We start from the raw sequence: 24,076 nt of genomic DNA, 5'->3' as shown, positions 1-24,076 counted from the left end.
CTGTCAGATTACATTGTTAAATGACAAAAGAAATGAATTAAAGGTGTAGTCGGTGTTTTGTAATTGTTAAGCAAAATAAAATAAAACCTTTGTGTTCCTTAAAGGGTGAAGTTTAACAAAAATTGTCAAGAGATACTAATGGTAAAAAAAGGTTCAAAATTCTGTATTTGAAATAACCTCTAATGAGATTCAACCTATCGCATTCCCTAATAGGCTTTTGGAAGGACTCGGCTGTAGTATTCTGACTGCCTCAGCAAACCCTCACTACACATTCTTTCTGATAAAACTCTTCTAATTGCTTCCCATGTTCTTTCAACTTTTCTAACAGGAGACAGACATATTCAAGGATTAAGATCCTTTGTTTTGCAGATGTAGATGTAGTCCCTATTACCCTTGACTTTATCATATAGTTCAATGTTGGGTTTCTGTAAAAAGATTACTGCGGTGTGAAATATTACTTCCAACATTCAGCAAAACTTCACCAAGAACAGCCTCAATTTAAAAAGAAGAAGCTGTCTGAGAGAGAAAGACCTCAAACTTTCCCCAACCATGTCATTAAAAAAGGTTATATTTATATAATAGACCACAAAATGAGTGCTGTCTGTCAGGTATGACCTGAAGAAATAGACAAATGTGTGATGTTCAAAGTCTCCAGAACTGTAGCATGTTCTCCAAGATGCTTAGAAAAAACTTACCAGACATAAATTTCCTTCACCAGAGACTAATGATGCATTTTACAGACTAAACCTACAGCGACTTAAGAACTTACAGCTAATATTGGCTTTGTTCCGTTTTGTGCTCTTCGCTGCTCTTAGAATTTCTTTTATACCGAAAAACATTCATTGCATTCTTTTTAAAGGCCTAAGACTTTTGCATAGTCCTCTGGTTAACACTAGACTAATGCCAGCAGATGCAGAGCAGTAAGTACTGTATATTCTAAAGTTTTATGAGTAAACTCACAAGAGTGTAGTGAGAAGTTTTTGGGATCTGCTCCAGCACTGGCCTCTCCACGTCCCAGCAGGTGCTGGATGGAGTGAAGCTGGAAACACGGGTCTGACAGCAGCACCGAAGCTGCCTGAGCGATCCTGTAACACAACCGAGATCTGACTTTAGTGACATGCACAAAGTACTAAACAGAACAAAACCTCATACTAATCAATAACTGTTAACTTGTTAACAACCTAGTTATGACTGCTAACCTCATATGCTTGCAATTATTTTATTAAAAAAAAATAAACAACATAATTTCATAGGTGAGTGTCTAAAAATAATCTAAGCAAAAACTTATAATACATATAATAATTTAGAAAGAATAAATTCTTAAATACAACATTCAAAAATGTTGGTCAGATTTTTACATAGGATTATACTTTTTACATCGTCATACATAAACACACTGGGATATAGAAACCAATTTTTAACATTACAAGAAAGTTTCAAATTATATTGGTGTCATTAAAGTAGAAAGAAAATTTCATGAACCTTAATATTTTCAGTAATTTCATTGTTATTGTTGTTTTTATTATTATTATTATTATTTTTAATTATGTATTAATATTGATAGTTTTACCTACTTCTAACTGAGATCAACTCACCGTTTTAAACACACAGACTGAAACCCAAAATATTTTCTATTCACTACATATGATCCTTACACAGGGTATAACAGCATTAAAAAATTAATTTTAGATACAAATACAAAAGGCATGTGACTACAATAATTACCTGACAGAAACGCAATGTCATAGTATCTGTCATCATATAAAAATAATACATCGCGCATAACAGAGTGCAAATATCAAATGGTATCAAAAAATCAAAAAGTTTACAAATACAATTTTTCATATTCAAGATAAGTTACAATCCAAAACATAAACTATAACCCTAAACCATTTTTTCATGTGATGGTGAGAGTTTAGCTATAAAAAGCAACATTAAAAATAAAACATATAACAATAAAACATAAAACAAAGGCAACCTGGTCAAATAAAACATACATAAAACATTTAATTGTAATTCTCACGTGTATATAAACGTAAACACACAAGTGTAAATGCACAAAGCATAGAAAGAAGTGAGTGACGAAAAAAACAAGTATGACTAAGGTAGGTCAGTTATCAGACAAACAACGAAAAAAGCCCTTCCAGATGTATTAACAAAATCTGGAAAGCACAGGAAAAAACAAGAGAGACGGACAGAGAGAGTGAGAAAAAAGGGAGAGAGAGAGAGAGAGAGAGAGAGAGTGTGAGAGGGAAAGACAAACACAGAGGCTGTCATCCACTGCTTACATGTGATGAAGGTCAACACCAGGAGCACACTTGTACTGACAGCACACAGACACAACACCTCAGTGAAAAACAAACATGCTTCTAAGAATAGACCCTCGTTTCTTCTTGCGTACCCGGCCACTACTGATACACATGATGCGTAAACATCGCACGGCTTCAAAGATTGAAAAAACAAAAAAACAAACAAAAAAAAAAAATAGAAGTCCCGATGCTCACTGTTTTGTCTAAAGACAGCACATCAAAGCTCTTTCACTTCTTCGTCTGCCATCAACACAGACCAAGGACACCCAAGGCCAAGGACGACATTAGCAAGGAAGAGAAGACAGAAGATGTTTATCCAACAAGAGTCCTTACTCTGTTCTTCTTACATTCGATTCCCGTTGTCAGTCTATTGCTTACACTATTTCAACACTAACCCACTCAGAATTCATGACGCGACGTTTTCATGTACCAATGTCCGATGATTTTCTTTACGTACCTCAATACATGACGTTTGATATTTAATTTTTTTTAGAGTAGCATCTGTTTGCAGAATCGGTTGGCTAATGGCTGTAATGTATCATGTTCCTTATTCACCAAGGTGCCAGGTGATAGTTCAGGAAACCAACAAACCACTGAGTAATCAAATGTAGGAGTATAATATGGCACAGCAAATTGTTTTACCTCTGGAGTCGAGAACATATTTTAGCAATCCAAAGCATATCTACATAGAGCACAAAGCTATACAATTATATATTGTTTTCTTAGCGTGCAATTGCTTAAAAGTATCTTGTTAGCGTTAACATTAGCAATGCAGCAACTGTTTATGAATGTCCTGAATTCTCTGAACGGAACTGAACTGGAACACTAAACTGCACACCAGGACTCATCACCCAACATCATTTGCAGAATGAGCAAATATCCACAGTGGGAAGCCTCTAAGAGAAGAGTGGATATTATTGTAAACAACATCCACGTTGTTCAACAAGAACATATGGGTCTGATGGTCAGGTGTCATTATAACTATTGTCTGTTGTTTTGCAACCAACTTACCTCATACATCCATGTAAAAGGGACCACCATGGGGCCTGCAGTGACATGGTAGTGAGTGCACCAAAGTGTCACAACGGCAGTACGATGGCCAAAAATATCTAGTCATCCTATTTTGTTAGTCAGAATCGGTGGTAACAGGTACAGAGCGTTCTGAGATTAATCAGTGATATAAAGCTACAATCTGAGAACGATCATAGGATGTGTCAATTCTACTTTCATAAAAATCTGTCCAAAGATATCAGTAATCTTTCACACAGACATGAGTAAACACTCACACTGACATGCATACACACACACACACACACACACACACACAAACACACACAAAATTAAAGCCCCAGGGGTGGGCAGGTGACCCAGATAAACAACGGAAGCAAATAAATGACAACATGGCTCCAGTGACTATAACTCACACTGTCTCTCACACTGGCACACACACACACTGATCAACTGGAAGAGGCAGAATGTAGCTGGGAGGGTTTTTTCAAAATGCATTACTAGATATGTGCTCACACACACACAAACACACACACACACACACACACACACACAAACAACTTCTTACTCTACAGCTGTCAGAGTAAACCATTTTCCACCCACTCATCTCTACCTAAAATACTCTATCACAAACACACACACAAACACACACACACACACAAAACCACATGTCGCACTCTCGTTAGCATTAAAGACGCTAAAATATTCATAAAATCTGTGATGACAAGAAACTACCAGGTGTTTCCAAGCTGAAGGCTTTTAAAAGCAGTGGTCTGGATTGTGGATAAAGAGGGGGCTGTAAAGCCCCAGACACACACACACACACGCACACACGCACGCGCACACACACACACACACACACCGTTCTGAGGCTCAATGTTAACAGCTATCAGTGGGGGAGACACTCTGGACCTGCTTCAACATGCCACATGCACACACGTCCCCTCTCACCAGGCATGTTCACACATTGCAGTGTCACAAGGGAGACACTTTACATGTGCAAAGGCCCTATCAACAGGAACACAGAGGTAGCATGCTGTTTTGCTAATTAAGAAGACAAGCAAGCAAAACTAAAGGTTAATCCCAGAGGGCAGACAAGCATGAGAATAATGTTCTGATTGAACAGAACGTGTTGACTAATGTTTTATAACAGCAGCTCTGAAAGCAGTTCTACTGTAGTTTGAATCATAAAACAAATCATTATGTTTATATTAACGCGCTTGTTTCAAAACACAAAAAAAATGAATGCAATTATTTAATATGGTGAAATTTTCTTTGATTATCCGTGTATTTAGCATTGTTTTGGAAGGAGTCTCCAGTGTCAGTGTTGGAGGTAAAGCTGTAACTTCCTGTAACAACAGGATAGTTTTCAGAATGGATGAGCGCAAAGTTTAAATATATATCGATTAAATAAATCGGCAGCATTGGCAAATTGCTTTCCAAGAGGAAAAAAGAACACTTCGGGTTGATTTTTTTCTATACATACAATATAATATACACTTTACTTCGTCTTTTGCATCTACAGTAACATTGTACATGCACCAAAAAAACACTTGCTGCATGTTTACAGCTTTTTACTGTATCCTTTTTGTCTTGCTTTAATATTTATAATATAATGGTTCTAGCTGGTGATTTTTGTGACACTACACCAACAGCAATTCCGTCTGCATTTCTTATCGTTTTTGCACTTACCGAGTCAAATCCATCTTCTGTGCTTCTAAATTTGCAAGTATGATTCTGCCTTTTAATAGCCAAAATAAAAAATCAAGCACGTCAGACTCTTCATTTATACGTTTTAAAGTACGTCTTAAGCTTGTGTGTACTACACTTAATGCCAATTGTCCAGAAATAAAATAATGAAAAACACATATGACGGATTTCGATTCAGTTGAGAGAACAGGTTGTTCACGTCGATCTTCCAAGTCGTGTTCGTCACTACAAGACACTGACCCTCTCTTCTGGCTTTTGTGGAGCTTGTGTGAGCTCAGCAGAAAGCCTTATTTTTTCTACAGATTCTTCAGAGTCTAACAAAGAGAGATTGATTTGTGAGCGAAAGCCAGTCAGAATAATTACCATTGTACGTTTAGTGCACGACAACAGCAGTTGAGAGACCCCTCAGGAATCCTTTTGTCTGTTGAGTGAGTCAATGTTCTGTTGAAGACTTAAAGTACAAAAAAAAGCTACTTTTACATTGTATTTCCCTTTTAACTTTAATTTGACGTCTCTAAAGAATCGCAAATGGACAATAACCATCGCATTTGACTACAGAGCATAATCAGTCTTTAAAAAATTATCTTTTCATTCAATAAACAGGAATTAGCCAAAAGTTCCACGATTTATCTTTATCACCTTCACGCATATCTGTATAAAAACCAGCTGTCAGTATCAAACATCAAGCAGATGAACATTAATGTAAAATTTAGACTAAGGATTATCTTCACATATTCATTAAGCTCTCGCACTCTTGGTTACATGCGTTATGATGGGGAGAAAAAAACAGTTAGTGCAGGTTTGTATCTCAGTAAACGTGATACAGATAAACGCACGAAACTTGATACAGACCAACTGCAGGAAGCAAAGTAAACATGATGTACTGTACATCGTGGGTTGAGAGAATCTTTTTTAATTGACATGAGCCAAAAGACAGTGATATCGTTATTTCATGCGTCGGACCACGAAATAAAGAAAATGCTAATTGTTAATAATATGTTTTGAACTAGTTATTTAATTTAAACTCTTTAATCATTTATGTTCGGCTGATTCCAGTGTTTCTGACTCACATTTTCCATTTTATATTTCTGACCAATTAATAAAAAGTCCATTTTCAGCCTTAACCTTTTTGACACGACTGTCTTATGGTCTCATTTTTTAAATCAAGACATTTCACTTGCATTTTAAAGTTCAATACAGTTCTCATTGCTGCATGAAGATAACCTATATTTAGATACCACAGATTTGAATATAAAAAGTAGGCTGCTGCTGATAAAATCTGTCTTATGGACTCTTATTTACAATATATTCACACTGAACAACTTTCTAAGTATTAAGTATTAAATAACCACACTACTCAGTGTCACTTAGAAGATTCTGCGGTCCACTCTGAGTTTGGTTCCTCTCAAGGTGTCTTCCTTATGTCAGCATTATTATGAACAATCTATTAACTGCTCAGTGCCAATACCTATTGTTAAAAGCACTACAGAGATAAAAATTGAACTGAACCATGAATTGAATATGAACCATGCATTGAATTGACCAGGCCAGCAGTTTGCACATGCCGCATAAAACATAATGTATCCCGTTGCAGATAGTTGTGTCAAACTGTAAGCAGCAATAAAGAGATGTTTGGAGAGTTCTAATAATTTAGCACCTTGATCGTTTATTCATGGTCCCTGACAGAAAAATTGCTAGCGAAAGAGCCTTCATTGTCAAATTGTTGCTGCTTACACAGAAGCAGCTCCAAGCTATTAACCTCAAGGTCTCCGTTCCGACCTCCAAGCTTTCTAACTGAGATCGTATTGTTCTGATAAAATGGCAAAGCTTCAGATCAACGTGGCCTAAAGAGAAAAATATCGAAGACGAAAGGTCTGGTTTACTTTATTAAATATGATCACATACACTTCCAGTATTACAGTAAGATGACCTTGCTCTTGTTGCTGAACTTTTTGTTGTTCAATCAACTGAGCAAAGATCATGCCTTCATTCATTCATTTATAACTGTGCATAACTTTTCAAATAAGTTCAAGCAAAGAAGCTGCTATGGTGAAAAAGTCAGCAGGACCTCGATTCTGTGCGTGGGAGTGTACTGAAGCTGTGGGTACACAGAGTGTAATGAACTATGACAGCCGTCACGGTTGGTGCAATTATGACTTAAAGGCAAAGAAAAAGGGTCCTGGTCAAGCCGATCCACACATACAAACAGTTTATAAGGATTTAAATCTATATTACACAGAAACATGCTAGAACTGGAAGAGATAATACAATTCAAAAATAACGCTTTAAAAAATTTAGATGCGACAAAAATCCGAATAAAAACATAATTTCTGAATAAAAATATGCCGTATACATCGTAGAAACCTACAGAGGAAAATTGTCAAATCTAAAATCTCAATACATTTCCTTGCTCATTATTGCAAGCTAATTTTAAAAGTAGATTATGACCAGACCACGATTTTATAATTCCATCTACTACTGATTATAACCAGATTGATTTGTTCTGTAACAATATAGCCCAATAAATTATTAAAGTTATTTATTTTATTTTTTTGCTTGTTTTTGTTTTTATACAAATTTCTTTATATAAAAAAAAAGTGTAATATCCTGATTTTAATACATGCCTAACGAAATCATGTCTTTATGCTTGTGGCTTATGAAACCTGCTCAATATTCGAATATAATAAAGCCTTATATATCTTCTTTTACTTTTGGCTTTTCCCGTTAGAGGTCGCAACAGCGAATCATCTGCTTCATTTCCACCTAGCTCTAAAACCTTATATATCCATTATTAAAATCTGCAGCTCATACTTTTAATACTGGAAAATGTGCACAGCTCAAAATTACTTCCTTGCTTAATATCAGATGTAACAGCAGCCAACATTAATATCTTTATTCCTGCTAATTAACGTTGACTTCAACAATCACTAGCAAAACCAATGAGCCATTCAGAGCCAAAAAGAAATAGCAGGAATGAAAAAAAGAAACGAAATACATAACAGGAATAATACAAAACATTGAACGGTCCTTCTTTTTCATAGTGCCTAGTGCCAACCAATCAGCACTGGGAAGAAACCCCTTGATGCCCCTCCTCTAGGACTGTGAAACTGTAAAAGTGGAGAGAGCGAAAGAGAGAGAGAGGGAGAGAGAGAGAGAGAGCGTAGTGTACACACAGGCTCTGTATGAGACAGCCTGAGAGTGGGAGAGATCGAGCAAAAAGAAAAGCATAGAAAACAAAACGAAATGAAGAAAGGCAGAGACTGGGACTAAACATAATTGAAGCATCAACTAAAGCACTGGACAGCAAGAAGGGTGGATAATTCATCTGATAAACACCAGTCCTCCTTATGCCACGTGGATATAAGAAAGTATGGAAACAAAGGATTAAAAGAGTGCAATGCTCAGTCATTACTGTTTTGGAACTGAGGAAAATGATTTGAGGATCTTTTTTACTTCTGAAATAAAGAGATGCTGTTTCTTTCTTCAAAAAACAACATGATACTGCTTGTAAGTAATGACTCATGAATCCTTTGCGTAAAGCAAACAGATTGCTTCTCTGAACTGCCTTGAGCGTAGCACTCAGCTCCTTCTTATTTTAAGTGCGCTGGACAGAATGCTGACGTTTTTGAAGATCTTATCCAAGTCCGCAGCAGCTTAAATCTTATTTTAATTCTCTCGTGCCATAATTCAAATGCCACAACTACAAGACAAGACTTTTAAAGATTAGAGAGAACAGAATATCTGTCTTGGGCATGGGGCAGGAGCTACAACTCTCCCCTGGCTCCAGAACTCCAAAAAAACTCCTTGCGGTGAGAGCTACTACACTTTAAACTAGAGCAGCTATCAGAATCAATGTGCTTAAAAAAAATACCTATTGACAAGCAGGTGTCAGTTCTGGAAATACTTACTCTGACATTGCTTACTTTAATCAATTAAATGAAATTTAAACCTTTGTATTTAAGGTCACTGTCAGTGCAAACTGGTAATAATTATAAGCATTACATCGTGACAAGTCTGTCTTTCTCTCTATGGCTATTTAGCTTAGTTTTACCAGTCTTTAAAATCTGTTTATTTACAATTTTTTTTTTCCTGTGTGTGCTTCAGACCCCGTCTTGCCATCCCATCTAAACCACTGTGTTCTTAATGTGTGGGCATCTACCCCTGTAGCACTCTGGCTGCTCTGCCAACCTCCAGCAGCATCCTGACGGCACAATGCTGTGTGCTCAGGGTGTGGCCACCCATCTGATGCTTAGCTCACTCCTGTTGCACTTGGCCACGGGTAGCCTACCGGCTGGCTGTCTTAAAGTATCAGACATCCTAAGCTGCAGCAATCTTGGACTTAAGTGGATACCGCTAGAGTTACCAGTAACAGCCGCCACCTTGGATTTCAACCACAACCATCTGACCAGGCTAGAGGAAGGCAGCTTCACTGGACTTCCCCATCTCATAACCCTGAGGCTGGCCCACAATCAACTGAGCAACCTTTCCCCGGGAACCTTCAGAAACGCAAGTAGTCTGCGCCACCTAGACCTTTCATCCAATCAGCTGAACAAGGTGGATAATCATTACTTTCAAGACCTTGTGAAAATGGAGGAGTTGCTTCTCTTTAATAATCATATTGTTAGAGTGGAAAGCCAAGCACTGATCAGCCTGAGCAACCTGCACAAGGTATACCTCAGCCATAATCGTCTGACTGACTTCCCATTCTTCTCCATTCAGGAGCACAGTCATCCTTTTCTTGTTATACTAGACCTAAGCTCTAACCGTATGCCCAAGTTACCTGTTGAGGACATTGCAGCTCTGCCAGCTTCAATTCAAGGTGGACTTTTCTTGCACAACAACACCCTGATCTGTGAGTGTGCAATGTATAGCATGTTCAAACAATGGGAGCAAAAAAACTTCATTTCAGTCAGGGATTTCCAATTGGAGCATACCTGCTTAGTATATGGGGAACCCCGTGCCTCAGTGCAGTTTCTTGAACACACTCGCTTCTTTGAAAACTGCACTGTAAAGGGGCAGTTCCAGTTGGGGGAAGCAGAGAATAATTTGAAAGTGGACGCAGGAGAATCAGTGTTGCTGGAATGCAAGACTTCACTAAAGGGGCAACAGATTTCATACCAGTGGGTATCTCCACGCAAGGAATATATTGTCCCACCAGGCAACAATGATGTAATGCGAATGTATGCAAATGGAAGCCTGGAGATTACTGCAGCGCAAGCGGAGGACTCTGGCGTGTACTGGTGTATGGCATTGGACCGCCAACAATTACGGAACGAGACATGGGAGGTAAACATCACTGTGAAGACGCATTCTCATGAGGCTGAGCCCTTCAACACTGGCTTTACTACTCTGCTAGGATGTGTGGTTAGCCTGGTACTGGTTCTTATATACCTTTATCTGACACCCTGCCGCTGCTGGTGCCGGAAGCAGCCACTACCTGCAACACCAAGTCCAGCAAATGAATGCAGTGCCCAGTCTTCGATCCTGACACCTACACCACCTGCCACCACAGAGGGTCCCGGCCGCAAGGTCAGTAACAACAAGCATGTGGTCTTTCTGGAGCCCATCAAGGAGGTACAAAATGGGAGACCCAAGGAGGCACTGATCTCCGAGAATCCAAAGGTGCACGTACTACGAAACAATGCTGACTCTTTCAACTCAGTCTTTTCAGACACCACTATTGTGGCATAGCATGAGGTTGCACTCATCCCCAATTCTTCATTCCACTAAAATAGTGGGTGTTGGCAGTCTGCAAATTCTGCTGCCTCTCAGGACAGAGCAGGAAGAGGGCTTGATAAGCTAATTGGCAAGGCAGGGAACATAGCAAACCGAGAAAAACAGAGTAGAAAGTAAAAATGCTACAAGACAGGTAAGAACACACATGTAGCCAAACACTGCCCTGAACATGTACATCAAGCTTTAGAAGGAAATGTGCTACAGCGGTACAGGGAAAGGTATGCATGATACTTTGGATGCCCTTTAACCTTGCTTGAGCCTTGAAGGAATGACAGCTGTACAGTAGATGCCTTGTGTAGAGCTTATATGCCTCTGCTTTGTACTGTAACCATTATTCTACAAAAATAGCACAACTATAATAGAGGATGGAATGTGGTAGCAATTCATTTTTAAAAAAAAAAAAAAAAGAAGTCTAAAATGTACAAACAAATTTGATCCTATCTGATTTTCTACTTACACATGCCCCTTATAGGCATTAGGCAATTTGTGACAGTGTGAAAAAAGCTGAGGGAAATCATTTACATATCGTAAATGTTTTTGGTCGATCTGTTTACCAGGTTTGTTATTGACGCTGTTATGTAGCCCACACCTAACATCTGGATGGAAAATCCATAGACCATATACATTGGGTAAACAAAACAAATCATGTACTGGAATATACCCCTTGACATTCCACCACCCTTCCCCACTCCCACTTCCCCCACCCCCACCCCCCCCCAAACAAATGCCTTCTTTATCAGTCTCTTAATAAACCATTGTGCTTCGACTCCAGAGGTAAATGTCTTGCTTGTTATTGCTAAAGATTAGAATTACAGCAAACGTTATAAATGATGAACAATATATTTATGTCAACTGTTCCAAATGACTGCAACACCTCAGTACACAAGGGTATAAATGAAAAGAAAAAAAGAAGCGTGGTTCAAATCCAATGACTGATTAAACTGAAGTATGGGAAAGTACATCTGATTTGTCTCAGCATAAAAACGTAGGCTAAACTGTGTTTTCTTTTTTTTCTGAAATAACATTGCAGAAGAGCCAAATAATAAACTTCAAAGGCAAGTCGGTCTGGCCATTTAAGACACTGCCTCCAAAGTGCTCTCTAAGTGGAAAATAATAAAATTAAATTACATTAGTCTACGATTTGAAAATATGTTGTGACATACAAACTAAAATATATTTACTATGAAACGTTACCCTAGTGCCGAAGCCCTCCCCCTCCTAAATAACTGCATACTAAATCCTCCTCTTCATCTGTTTTGAATTAAAGTGTACTAAATGCATGACAAGCATCATCAACATCATTATTAACAAGACTGTCATCTTCATCACTGCCTATTGCATTGTGTTATGTGATGTTTACTGTTTAGTTTTATTTGACTTTAGTTTAGCTCATTTAACTGTCCGTGTTCATGCCGTGTACAGCGTTATTCAAATACGGGGGACTGTATGCAGCTCTTGAGGCAGGTGAGGGTTTAAAGCCCATGTTTGTGAGACTGGCCTGATTACTTCATTCATCATCATACAGATTAAACCTGTCATACAATTCACTGTCTATAGGCTCAGGAGAATTTCATATTTAATTATTAAAGATTAGTAAAGTTACTCACATGAAAAGAGTGGAGGCATGTGCTCTATCCATTGCAACTAGTATCAAGGGAGAAAGACAGAGGGGAATTTACTTTGGCCCAAAACAGAGCAGGGTTTGCATGAAAAATTGGTAATGTGAAAGCACTTATGTGGACCAGAAAGCGCACCTCCAGTAACCGAACCCCTGACTACCTTTAGAAGGTGGTCTGAGTTCGGTTGCACTGGAACTGTGCTGCGATTCCCATGATTATAAACACACCTCGTATTCACGACCACACCTTCAAGGAAGTAATGTAAACCCCACGTGTGTTTTAGCAGATGATGACATCATTGGTTTCTTCAACACATATGCACCATGAGTTGCAGAGGAACAAACCCAAAATACACTGAGTCAAGTTGTGTTCTCCATGCACACTTGTATTGTTGTAAGATGAACACAAATGCACCGGGGTTCAACAGAATCAAGTGAAACCAGAGCAAGTGGCACTGTGTTTTTATATCCCGATGAGGAAGAAATGTCCCCACAAGAATCGGAATGTGAGTGTTTTGGCCTTGGTGGGACATTTATCAGGTCCCCACAAGGCAAAAGAGTAAAAAAAGGTAAAAAAAAGTTTTCTTTTAGTTATTGCCGTACTTTACAGTACAGTTAGTTATCTGAATTAATAACAACTATGTCAATAGAAGGTCATGCAAGTGTGTGTGTGTGTGTGTGTGTGTGTGTGTGTGTGTGTGTGTGTGTGTGTGTGTGTGTGTGTGTGTGTGTGTGTGTGTGTGTGTGTGAGTGTGTGTGTGAGTGTGTGTGTGTGTGTGTGTGTGTGTGTGTGTGTGTGTGTGTGTGTGTGTGTGGTTGTGTGTGAGAGTGTGTGTGTACAATCCTGAGTTTAAAAAGGTTCAATCTTTCCCAATTAGCCATGGCAGCCATAACAGCCCAAGGAAGCCAGGCCTGCCAGCTGAACATGATAAGCCCTGATTCATTTGCATAACGTCTGTGCCTATGAGGGACTCTGCCATCTGTGTGTGTCTGGAAAGAGGCTGATTTTCAAGACCAAGAGGAAAAGAATACAACGCACACACATAATATCGACCTTGCTTTCATCTCAAGTGCAGATCAACATGATCAAACATGCTCTTATGTTATCATTACAGTCAAACAGTCTCCAAAGTCAATCTAAAGATCTCCTTACATATGAATGTATACAGTCATATACTGTAGATAGATAAAATGACAGATGACACAATGGGACTGTCATCTGTGTCTTTGTGATAGACTGAGCTTTTAAATACAACAGAGCAGAAACCATAGTCAGGATTTTATTGTCACAACATATAGCGTAATTTTATTTATAGCGCCCATCAGTTTTGCGCCAGAAGGCAGCACAGCTGTTAAGATTCCCTACTCGTCCCCTAGTTTCTATTACATAACTTCAATTTATTACAAAAAAGGGGGGTTCCCTCCTATTCTCTATGAGAAACACCAGACCTCACTAAGCAGAAAAACTAATCTGAGTAACGGGATGCAGTAAATGTAGATAAAAAAAAAAAAAAATCAACTGAAATGTGACTCCGTCTCGCTTAATGTGGTAAAAGTGGTTCACTTTTCCATCTTCTAACATTTCAGTAAGCTTTCCACTGTTAAGACATTCTAGTGAAGAAATCCAATTAGATTTGCCTAACAGTCTGTGACCATGAAGTGAACAGGCAAATGTGTAATTGATTTGCTTGTGTTTATTGGCTAGCTCTTAGTGTGTAATGGCTTGTAAAAGTTGCAGAAGAAGGCAAAAGATGCAAATGACATCAACTTAATTAACTAATTAATATTGGAAACGCTAACAGATGGAAACAATACAAAGATAAGTTTATGATGTTAAATATCATTGGTTTAAAGTAATTAACCAATTCTGCTTTTATACGTGTATTTTAACTGTATAAAGAAATCATACATTTCAGAAGCATCTCAAAAAAAAGGACCAGTTCCCATAAGCATGTATCCAGGAAGAGTCTGTCAGCAGACTACCAGTCGGGAAACTGCTATTTGAGCTCGTATACATGTAGACTTCAAACATTGCTGAACAGGTCAGGTTACCTCATAATAGCCACCTAGCTAGCACTAGCATCTATAGTACCTGCTATTAGGGATAGATATATAGTATTTAAAATTTGAAATCATATTTTAAAATTAATTTTAAACTTTAATTGTAGATATTCATTTATTTTTTCTTCTTATTACGATTATTATTATATATTTATTTCTTTTTTCTCTCTCTTTTCTGTTTCCATACTTCTGTAAGACTGCTTTGAGGCAATGGGAATTGTTAAAAGCGCTATACAAATTAATTGAATTGAAATTCTAGTAAGTTTCTGCTAGCCATCTACAAATTACTAATGAAGTATCTAAACTTAAACATCCTCTTATAAAACCTTTGCACAATTTTAAATTTTACTTTTCAAATTCTATCTGAAATTCTGCCAAGTTACTTTGTTAACTAGTCAGCCAGCACTAAAGTATAATAACATTTATTAATGTCAGGTTCATTTCTGCAATCAATTGCAGTTTAAAAAAATGCTTCTGTTAGCTCACTGGTTAGTTTTATCAGTGAAGGTTATTAACATTTTTAAGAAATTTTCAATTTGAATCATTTTTAATATTACTGAAAAAGCATCATCAGAAATCTGATATCTTTCGTGATCTCAGTGTCTTTCATGTTGGCATCGGTGTTGAATGGGCTGCTTTGAGTATTTCAGAAACTGCGTATTTCCAGTGATATTTAAGCAGTCTTTAGAGACTTTACACAGGGGGCAAGGAAAATACATCCAGTGAGTGTCAGAATACACTGTTGATGAGGAGAATAACCATTCAGGTTCCAGCTGACAAGAAGTCCACTTTAACTTAAATAACCACTCTATACGGTCATGGTGAGCAGTTAAAGCATCCAAAGTTAAAAATTTAAGTGATGAGTTATAACAGCAGAAAACCCACATCAGATTCTACTCCTGTCAGCTAAGAAAGGAATCCGAGGCTACAGTGGGCACATGTTCCTATAAAGTGAACAAACAAAGATTGGACAAAAGATGAGGTGATGTTCAACTGTCCAGTTACTGCCCATGATATTCTCAGATTCTTGTTCTTGGCTAACAGGGGTGGACCCTGATGTGGTCTTCTGCTGTTGTATCCGTCCACCTTAAGGATTGAAGTGCATCCTAAGATGCTTTTCTGCTCACCACAGTGGTAAAGAATGATAATATAAATTACTTCCTGTCAGCTCAACCAGTCTGGTTATTCTCCTCTCTTTTCTATCATAAGGTGTTTTATCCTACAGATTCTGATGATTTTTTCGCTTTTTACCATTACACAGCGTTTATAAACTCTAGAGACTTCTTGTGTGTGAAAATCCCAGAATAAGCCCTTCAATGTATTACTAGTTTAGAGGTCTGGTTTAGGAAATCATCACTCAAGAGTATTTATATTTGTTACAATGTGTGCTAAATGGCAGACACAGGCACACGAGTGCAGAACAGTCAGTGACCATTATAAATAATGCCTTGACGTGTTTGACTATAAATTTCATCCAAGATAAATCATCCACCGTGCCTCTGGTTTCCCCCTTAAAGTTGATGCTAACTGAATTAGCGCATGCAGTCCAATTCACGAAAAACTGCAATCCCTTTGTGTTAGCATTAACCTGATTTCACGGATTGTGTTACCTCAAAAAAGAGGATGCTAAATGTGTCTTGAAAACATCTATGATATGTTGAGAGTGTCCTAGCCAGGGCTCTAATGTGCTTGAGAAAAAAACGTGAGCATATCTTGAGAGGATACTCTCCATAATGAATGGTTTTCCAGTGCAAGCCTGAGGGCTGCCTACATTAAGAATTCATCAAACCCTCCAAACTTCACGTCTCAACAGAACAAGCAGTAAAGCAATATCAATGTGCCATGCTGAAAAGAACTAGTGTAGGTAAACCAGCTGGCTTGATGGAAATGGGCAAAGCATCTGCACCAGATGTATCACAATTAAATTGTCCGCAATGAAACAAATGAAGATCCACTATTTTAGCTAAATCTGGGTTTATCAGTCACATTATATTCAGAATTTATGCACATACTTTATACTGTGCTCCTTACTGATTCCATTATACCACCTCACAAAAGGCTGCTATTCCTGGACTGCTTCCTTCCAAGTAGACATGGTAAGTTAAAGTTCTTGCTAATACATACCTCACTGACCTAATGCATTTGTTGCTCCTCTGTATTTGCTGCTCAGGGCAGTGTGTATTACTACCGTGACCCGTGAAGGATTTCCCCCTCCTTCTGCGTATGTGTGTTTATTCTCTCTGACACATTGCCAAACAGGATGTTTAGACATTAAGTTAAAGGCTGGAATTGGCTTAAGTTAGTTATCTGACATCACTAATAAGAATCCAGAGCCAACATTAAATAATGTCGCTACTGAGAAGCCATCTGGGGTCTTTTCCAGTGACATGGTTCCAGCAGTGTTGCTCAGTGTTGTGCAAAACAGACAACCAGTTTAAAAAAAAAAAAGACAACCCAACAACAATCTAGCTTATGTCATGTTCCAAGGCCATAGCCTTATAAGTTCTGCTTTGGAGAATATTAATATAAATCTCTGCGATGACAAAATATTTAGATGTTCAGAGCTCTAAACATTTGGTCAGTTGGTCTGTGAATTCAGCTGAGAGAGATAAATGAAGCAGGCTGACTGCAGGGTCCGTTCTGTACCCTGCTAAAGATGAATGGATTCAATCTGATCGAATAGCAGGGCTCAATTTAAACGGTACGGCCGAGTCATTACAGATGACATAACAAAAAGAGAGTGTGGTGGCTTAAACTCTCTTAAACAGTGGAACAGTGGAAATCGGCAGCTGACGAGTGGAGGCTTGACGATATTTAACTTACAAAGACCGGCTCAGAAAATGAAAGCCAGCACCAAACAATTAAATTAAAAATTCACAAGGTAAATAAAGCATTAGCATCTCGGCAGAGTGTCAACACAACGCAATATCACTTTCTACCATTAACCCACGCTGATAATGGCTGCCATTGATATCTATTCAAACAGTAGTAGGCTGGGTCAATAGCACCAGATACACAGCCCTGGTATATTTCTCTAACACAAATACCTGAAGTTATTAGCTGCAGAAAACAAATATAATATAACTGCTTCCATTCTGGGTCCAAACTCAGGCCTAACGTATATTATATGTCCAAAATTATTGGACACCCAACAATCACATCAACTGACAATTGGCTAGAATGTCTTTGTTTGCTGTAGCATTAGTTTTTCTCTTCTCTAGCATTATGGGTTGAACCCAAACCTGTTCCAGCATGACAATACCACTGTACACAATGCATGATCCATGAAGACATGGTTTGCTAGAGCCCGTCCTCAACCACAATGAACACCTTTGGGATTAAATGAAACGCTGACTGCAAGCAATGCATTCTTGTTCAACATCAGTGTCTGATCTCATTAATGTTCTTCTGGCTGAATCCCCATTGAAAGCCTTCTCGGAAGAGTACAGGTTGTTATCATTCTCAGATATAAGGTAGACTAAATCTGGAATAGGATTTTAAATAAGCTTATTGGTCAGACATCATAACTTTTTCTTCAACATTTATCATTTGTTATTTTGAAGTGTAGGTACAATACACATTATTACGGTTCTCAGAGCTTTTCTAATGATTAGCCCCTATTATTCACCTCCGTTTATGCGTAGCAAGGCACAGATTTGTATTGCCTTCCCTCGGACCTCCTTTTGGCAGGTTTGTTGAAAAATAAAAAGGCAGTAATGTAGTTCCTGCTAGGGAACACTAGCTCCCTCTGAGGGGATGCCAACAGAGAGGATGTAGATTCTACTAACCACTCTATAATTATTTACACCATAGATATTGAGGACGAAATACACAGGCATTAATAAAGTGTTTGAGTTTGTCATTAAAAAATGTAAAAATTTTGAAATCTCTATTCTTAGGCTACTTATAATGTACAGCGGATATATCAATAAATCGCTGTTAGCGTAGATGTTTTAGAAAACTAAAGCATTTGAAAAAAGCCCAAGTATATCCAAGGTACAAATGTATGTATATAGGTATTTAATATCTGAAAAATATTGTAAAGTTTATTTATTAGATTCTATCTTTAAATAGAATGGGTTCATCCTCAAAAATCAATAAGTATATCAAGGCTGTTTATGGACAATGCAAGCTGAGGCCTAGAATTAATCAAATTCATCAAACAGTAGAATGATTTTTCAAGTAACACATGTGACAGATGAACTAGAATTGCACACGCACACTGGAAACTGGATGTAGCCGTTTCTCGAGTCATGCTGACCATAACACTTCCCTATCACCTAAAAGGACAGCTACTTCATTAACGGTAACATGAAAAGAGCAAAGCTGTCACTCTTAGCAAGTGACAAAGCTGCTCAGATGGTTAGCAATACAAATGTGCATGTGTGCCATAGAAAACTTCAAAGAAATTCAGACTGCAAAATACTTTTAAACTGGGCTACTTGGGTAATACTAAAGGTGCACTGGAATGTTTTTTAACTAAACTGCAATGTTTAGTAACTAGCTAGCACCACCTCCTTCCACATAGCTAGTTAAAGAAAAATTAGCTATACACAAAAAACCCTGCTATATCAATTAAATTGCTGATTTTATTTTTATATATAAAATGGTTTCTTTTAGATAGCTGGACAACCAATATAGCCTATATAGCTAATTATTTTATTATTTTTTTTGGTGAAGAGTTTATAGCACTAATGATATATTACATGTCCAGAAAAAAGTCAAGGATAAATGTAGCTACTATAGTAATATACTAATATAATTAGCAGGCATCTTCATTATTTCTTTTGAAAGTCATCAACCGGGATGTGAGCTTTAACAATCAGCACATTAATGAACATTAATGAGTAAAGCTGAGGGTGTGTGTAAAGTGATTGACAGGAGGGATGTAAACCCAAGCAAGGAGTCCAGCATGGTTCTACATATTTTGCATATTGTTTATCAAACCTATAATACACTTACATTCATCAGACTGTTTGGACAGTTACACTTTATTGTGTTTTTCTCATTTTAAATGTATTAAGATTAAAAGAAACACAACCCTTGACACAACTAAGTGTATTTGAAAAACACAAACTCATGGTGTAAAACGAAAGGTGTAAAGTCTTTTTTTTTTTTTTTTTTTTTGCTCTGTGTTTTTTTCCCTCTGTCTCCTCTCCAGGTGTGTCAATTATCTCGCTCGTCTGGCAAACACTCTCTCACTCCTGACATATGGATCACTCTTTCAACTCCACAGTAATATCTGAGAGGAGTGAACAAATTAACTGCGATGCCAGAAAATTCAGGAAAAGTCTGCTAAGCCCTGATAATGCCTCTCAGAGCAAACAATGAATTTATGGGACATGGTTTCAGACAACAACAGATGGAATGGATGCTGCCCACGCTGCATTCACTGGCAGAAGCCATGACGAAAATGGCACAGCAAAACCGGCGATGCTAGAGACGGTGATCAAGACGACCAAGGCGCTTTCACTCCAATTTAAAGCAACGAGAAATGGAAAAACGTAGTAGAGCTGATGTCAGACGTGTGTCATAAATGTGTGTGGATTGACATCAAGGAATCTGAATGATGTTGAGAATAAGGCATGTATGAGAATAAAGTCAGAATAGTAGCACAACGTGTGACTTTACTGATGTGTGAGTAACGGGAATGACATTTTGTAAGTATTAAAAAAAAAAATCTAACTGTAAATAAATTAATCTAAAAGATAAACAGTACCGGTTATATAAAAGACACTTTCAAGGATGACCAAGATGATGAGAATATGGTCAAAAAAAAGCGATGAAAGATGCAATCATCGCTTCAGCGGCTGCCAAACCCGGTGATGCGGTTTCAACAGAACACAAATCAAAGGTGATGTATTTCCCAACAGTGAGGCTCAAACTTTGAAAGCGTGTCCAGTGCAGTGAGCATTAATAATACCATTTACTGCTCATCGATCAACAGAACAACCGCATAAAACAGAAAATGCTACAACATACCACAGTGTCAGCAAAAAAAAAAAAATTTTTAAATCTTTTCAACAGTTTAGTGAAATACTGTAGGGGAAAAGGTCTCAAACTGTCGTTCGGATTACGTTTATTATTCTGAGAAGAAACTGACTGTGCAAATATTAAGTTTGATATTAAGCAAAATATAGAATAGCAAAACAATTTCTCATTTAAAGCAGTATATATTAGTAACCTGACACAAAATGAAGCATTACCTTTACGTGAAGAGAAAATAAAGACGCCAACGAGACCAAAATAATATCCGTTACGTACGACGTGAGGACAGAACACCACAGTTTGTACCGGAAACATTGAAAATATTTTAAACGAATTAACATCACTAACATTCACGTCATATATTTAAATCAGGTTCTGTATTATATTCATATACTGTATTTTTTTATTTTACCTATTTATTTTTCCTCTGTTCTCTACAGCTAATTATTTTACTTTTAAATTCCATTTTAAATGTTAACACATTCAGCAGTAAAAAGCATTTCACTGCATGATGCACTGTGTATGATTGTGTATGTGAGTAATAAAATTTAAATTAGCATTTGAATTTAGTCTGTATTATTGCATTTATCTAACTAGCTTGACACGTCTTATTACTTTAGTCTTTACACTAGCTACCACTTTATAACGTAGTCAATTGCACTTGATTAAGTGCAAACCAAAAGTTTGCAAAGGTTTTGTTTGCATAGTGGCCGAGCTAATAAATTTATGATTCTTCAGCACACATTTCTATTACCAATCAAACATTTGCACACACTCTTATGATTTTCCACATTGCAGGACGATAGCGAATACATAAATATTATGACTTCAGTTTATATCCTTTTTTCTTCCTGTCTTCTGAAGAACACCTTAATAGATACCTAATAACCGAAGCTTCCGGAAGAGCAAAGAAATCAACAGCTTATTTTATTTATCTCCAACAATATAATCACTGTTTTTCGCACAGAAAATCGCAATAGGTCTTTTTCTTTTTAACATTTTTAGTTCTTCCCACTGAAAGAGAACAAACCATGGCACAAATGCATTGTACAAGAGCATGAATACAACCTTGTTCTCTGACTAAAAGCATTTTCCAGACAATAATGACCCAAAAATGACTACGCTTTTTGCTGGCAACTAGTAAACTAATAAAAATGACAACTGAAATAAAGAAAAAAGAATCACATCAAGCTCCAAGTTCCAATTTTATGAATCTTTTGAAGCCTCCATGTTATTGGCATTAAAAGCATCGCTTAGCATCACTAAGGTCAGAGAATATACAGTACGGCTGGAATATATGTAGGTTAAAAGTGTGTATAATTAGGTAGCGTTCATTGCAAGGTGGTTACACATTCTGTAATATACAGTATAGACATATGATTAGTTATACAAGGCAAATGTCAAGAGACAGAAAGCCTGTAATGAGTCGTGAGTTTACATTATGGTACAATGGAAATTAATCAGCTTCATGTTTCAAGGCCATATTTAACCTTCCAGCTTGATGTTTCATGTAGGATTGCACCTAGTCTCAAACATCTGTCAGGAACAACAAATGAAAAGTCATTTAAGACTTTTACCAGACCACGATGTCCACGATGGGGAAAGATACAACAGTGCAAATTATCTACACAAATTTAATCATGAGAAGGAAAATACTTGTAAGAACCGCAGCAGTCACTGAACTGCCAATTCTGGCATAACAGGATGATGTTGCCTATAAAGTCTGCCAATTAATACCAATGTACGATGGAAAACTCATCTCAAATCGTGAAGGAAACCCGTCGTTTCCACCCCAAACCCTACCCTTCCACTTATACTGCTAAACCAATTACTCCTTATCACAATCCAATTAGCATGGCACCACAAATTGCACCGAATGCCCTTTAGCCAAATGTAACAATCGTCCAATCATCATGATTGTTCTTCTACAAAAGTTTAGGCAGGACAGTGTGCACACAAGTTTATTTTTCATCCAAACCTATACATTCAGTACAAAAGAAGTGTTGACAAGACACTTTTTTTAAATGCATACTGTATACTCCATCACTCTATTAAAGTTCCATTAAAAAGCCCTCTGTTTTTCGGCATTTGTCAGCAAACCAGACACATTTGCCTGCAAGGTGGCAATCAGTGTACCGTTGATTAAGTCTAAATGGTCTTCAGTCTTCGGAATCAGCCCTGAAAGTGTACTCATTCTTATTTGGAGCAGGTTCACTTGGACAAAAACAAACTGTGCATTTTCCTAGCAGAAAAAATAGGAACTTTGTTGAGGAACATCACTATTTGATAATAAATCATATTGATACTGTATGGAAAAATTTACATTCAAGGAAGGCATTAACACAAAACAAAATCTAAGAAGGACTTGTGTGTCAGTTTTGTTATTAGAGACTGAAGCTACTAATGTGTCACTTGTTTGCCCTCCCTAGGCTTTGTGACTGTGAGTAGGAAGGAAGTATGCTAATGAAAATGTTGTACACAGACACCCTTTTGGCAGAACTTCATCAAACCAAGCCAACAAAAAAGGATCCACATAATGTGTGGTTAATGTGGGAGTGAAGTGGGGAAACCTGGCACAAAAACGATGGCAAATTATGAATTTTCATCAATTTCACCACCAGGCACCAGCATGACACTCCAAACAGTGTGTCAGGGATCCATGAAGCTGCAGAGGATGGCATCAATCTGATCAATGTACTCAATCTTTAGTCAATGAACACACATGAAAGATCAAGGGAAGGTATGGAGATTGGCCACAACCGACAACCATTAAAATATGAATAGATATAAATAAAATAATAAAAAATAAAATCTAAACAAAAGTTAATCATACAAAAGAAGGAAAACCTCGGCAAAAATGCCCATAGCATATTCTCAGCTAGTGACCAAACCTTGTTCTGTCATTTTTAAGGACATGCACTAACCAACATGCTAAACAAAACCCATAAGTTCAAAACACGATGATGTCACAGCCATCATTGATCTCGACTCCAACAGAGGAAAACAGTGGACCTTGTACTTCAGGTGGGAGGGATGTCATACCTCATGTTCCCTGTCAATCAAAGCTAGACTAGCCAATCTTAATTGGTTGTGAGCTCATCTATGTAGAAGAGGACAGATAGCATTTTCTCACATAGTGTGCTACACTGTCCTGAGACATACTGTAGCATAAGCAGCAGTTTTAAATGATGTATTGGCTTTATGTGTCTTGGTAGAACAACACGGTACATGGTCTTCACCCTCCCTGGTTTCTAGTTAGTGAAGTAGAATTGGAAATTGTCCACCAATTATCAAAAATAGGATGAAAATAATGGAATAATCCAGGTAAAAAAAAGTCTAAGCCTATACCTGTTGTATCAATGCCACCCTACTTAGAATTTTGTAGAAAAATATAGTCAGAGAAATCACTTGCATCTATGTCCTTGGTTTGAGCATATTTTTAGCCATAAAACCAAATTCATTAAAAATATAAGCTCTTACGTCAGATATCAGCAAAACAAATATTGTTGATGTAAATCAGCACATATAACCTTCCTAACTTCCTAATCCTGTGGGTGTTTCTGAAAGCAGGTGTGTGCCTAAATAACAGATGGTGGAAGTGACAGAGGCATTTTTTGTATTTGCAAACACCAAATTAACACATCGT

General features: G+C 37.5%; 2 protein-coding genes across 5 annotated transcripts in view; one reads left to right on the top strand and one right to left on the bottom strand.

Moving 5' to 3' along the window:
* LOC132838048 (E3 ubiquitin-protein ligase RNF123) overlaps positions 1-24,076 on the bottom strand; it is a 146,369-nt gene that overhangs the window by 46,179 nt on the left and 76,114 nt on the right. For both annotated transcript variants that reach the window (XM_060858153.1, XM_060858154.1), the window contains exon 36: positions 961-1,085. In XM_060858153.1, coding sequence (XP_060714136.1) covers positions 961-1,085 — 125 coding nt within the window. The remainder of the gene's footprint in view (positions 1-960; positions 1,086-24,076) is intronic.
* Positions 8,163-19,970, top strand: amigo3 (adhesion molecule with Ig-like domain 3). 3 transcript variants are annotated; one of them, XM_060858678.1, is made up of 3 exons: positions 8,163-8,534; positions 9,132-10,556; positions 19,604-19,970. In XM_060858678.1, the coding sequence occupies exons 2-3, from the start codon at positions 9,240-9,242 to the stop codon at positions 19,679-19,681; spliced, it is 1,395 nt and encodes a 464-aa protein (XP_060714661.1). In that variant the 5' UTR covers positions 8,163-8,534; positions 9,132-9,239; the 3' UTR covers positions 19,682-19,970. The 3 variants fall into 3 exon arrangements, with proteins under 3 accessions (XP_060714661.1, XP_060714659.1, XP_060714660.1); XM_060858676.1 differs by lacking the exon at positions 19,604-19,970 and having other exon boundaries at positions 9,132-11,465; XM_060858677.1 differs by lacking the exons at positions 8,163-8,534; positions 19,604-19,970 and adding an exon at positions 8,554-8,836 and having other exon boundaries at positions 9,132-11,465.

The sequence above is a fragment of the Tachysurus vachellii genome, chromosome 22 (genome assembly GCF_030014155.1).
Source record: "Tachysurus vachellii isolate PV-2020 chromosome 22, HZAU_Pvac_v1, whole genome shotgun sequence".
Lineage (NCBI taxonomy): Eukaryota > Metazoa > Chordata > Actinopteri > Siluriformes > Bagridae > Tachysurus > Tachysurus vachellii.
Note: the sequence above shows the minus strand (reverse complement) of the source record. Positions and strands in the feature narration are given on the sequence as shown.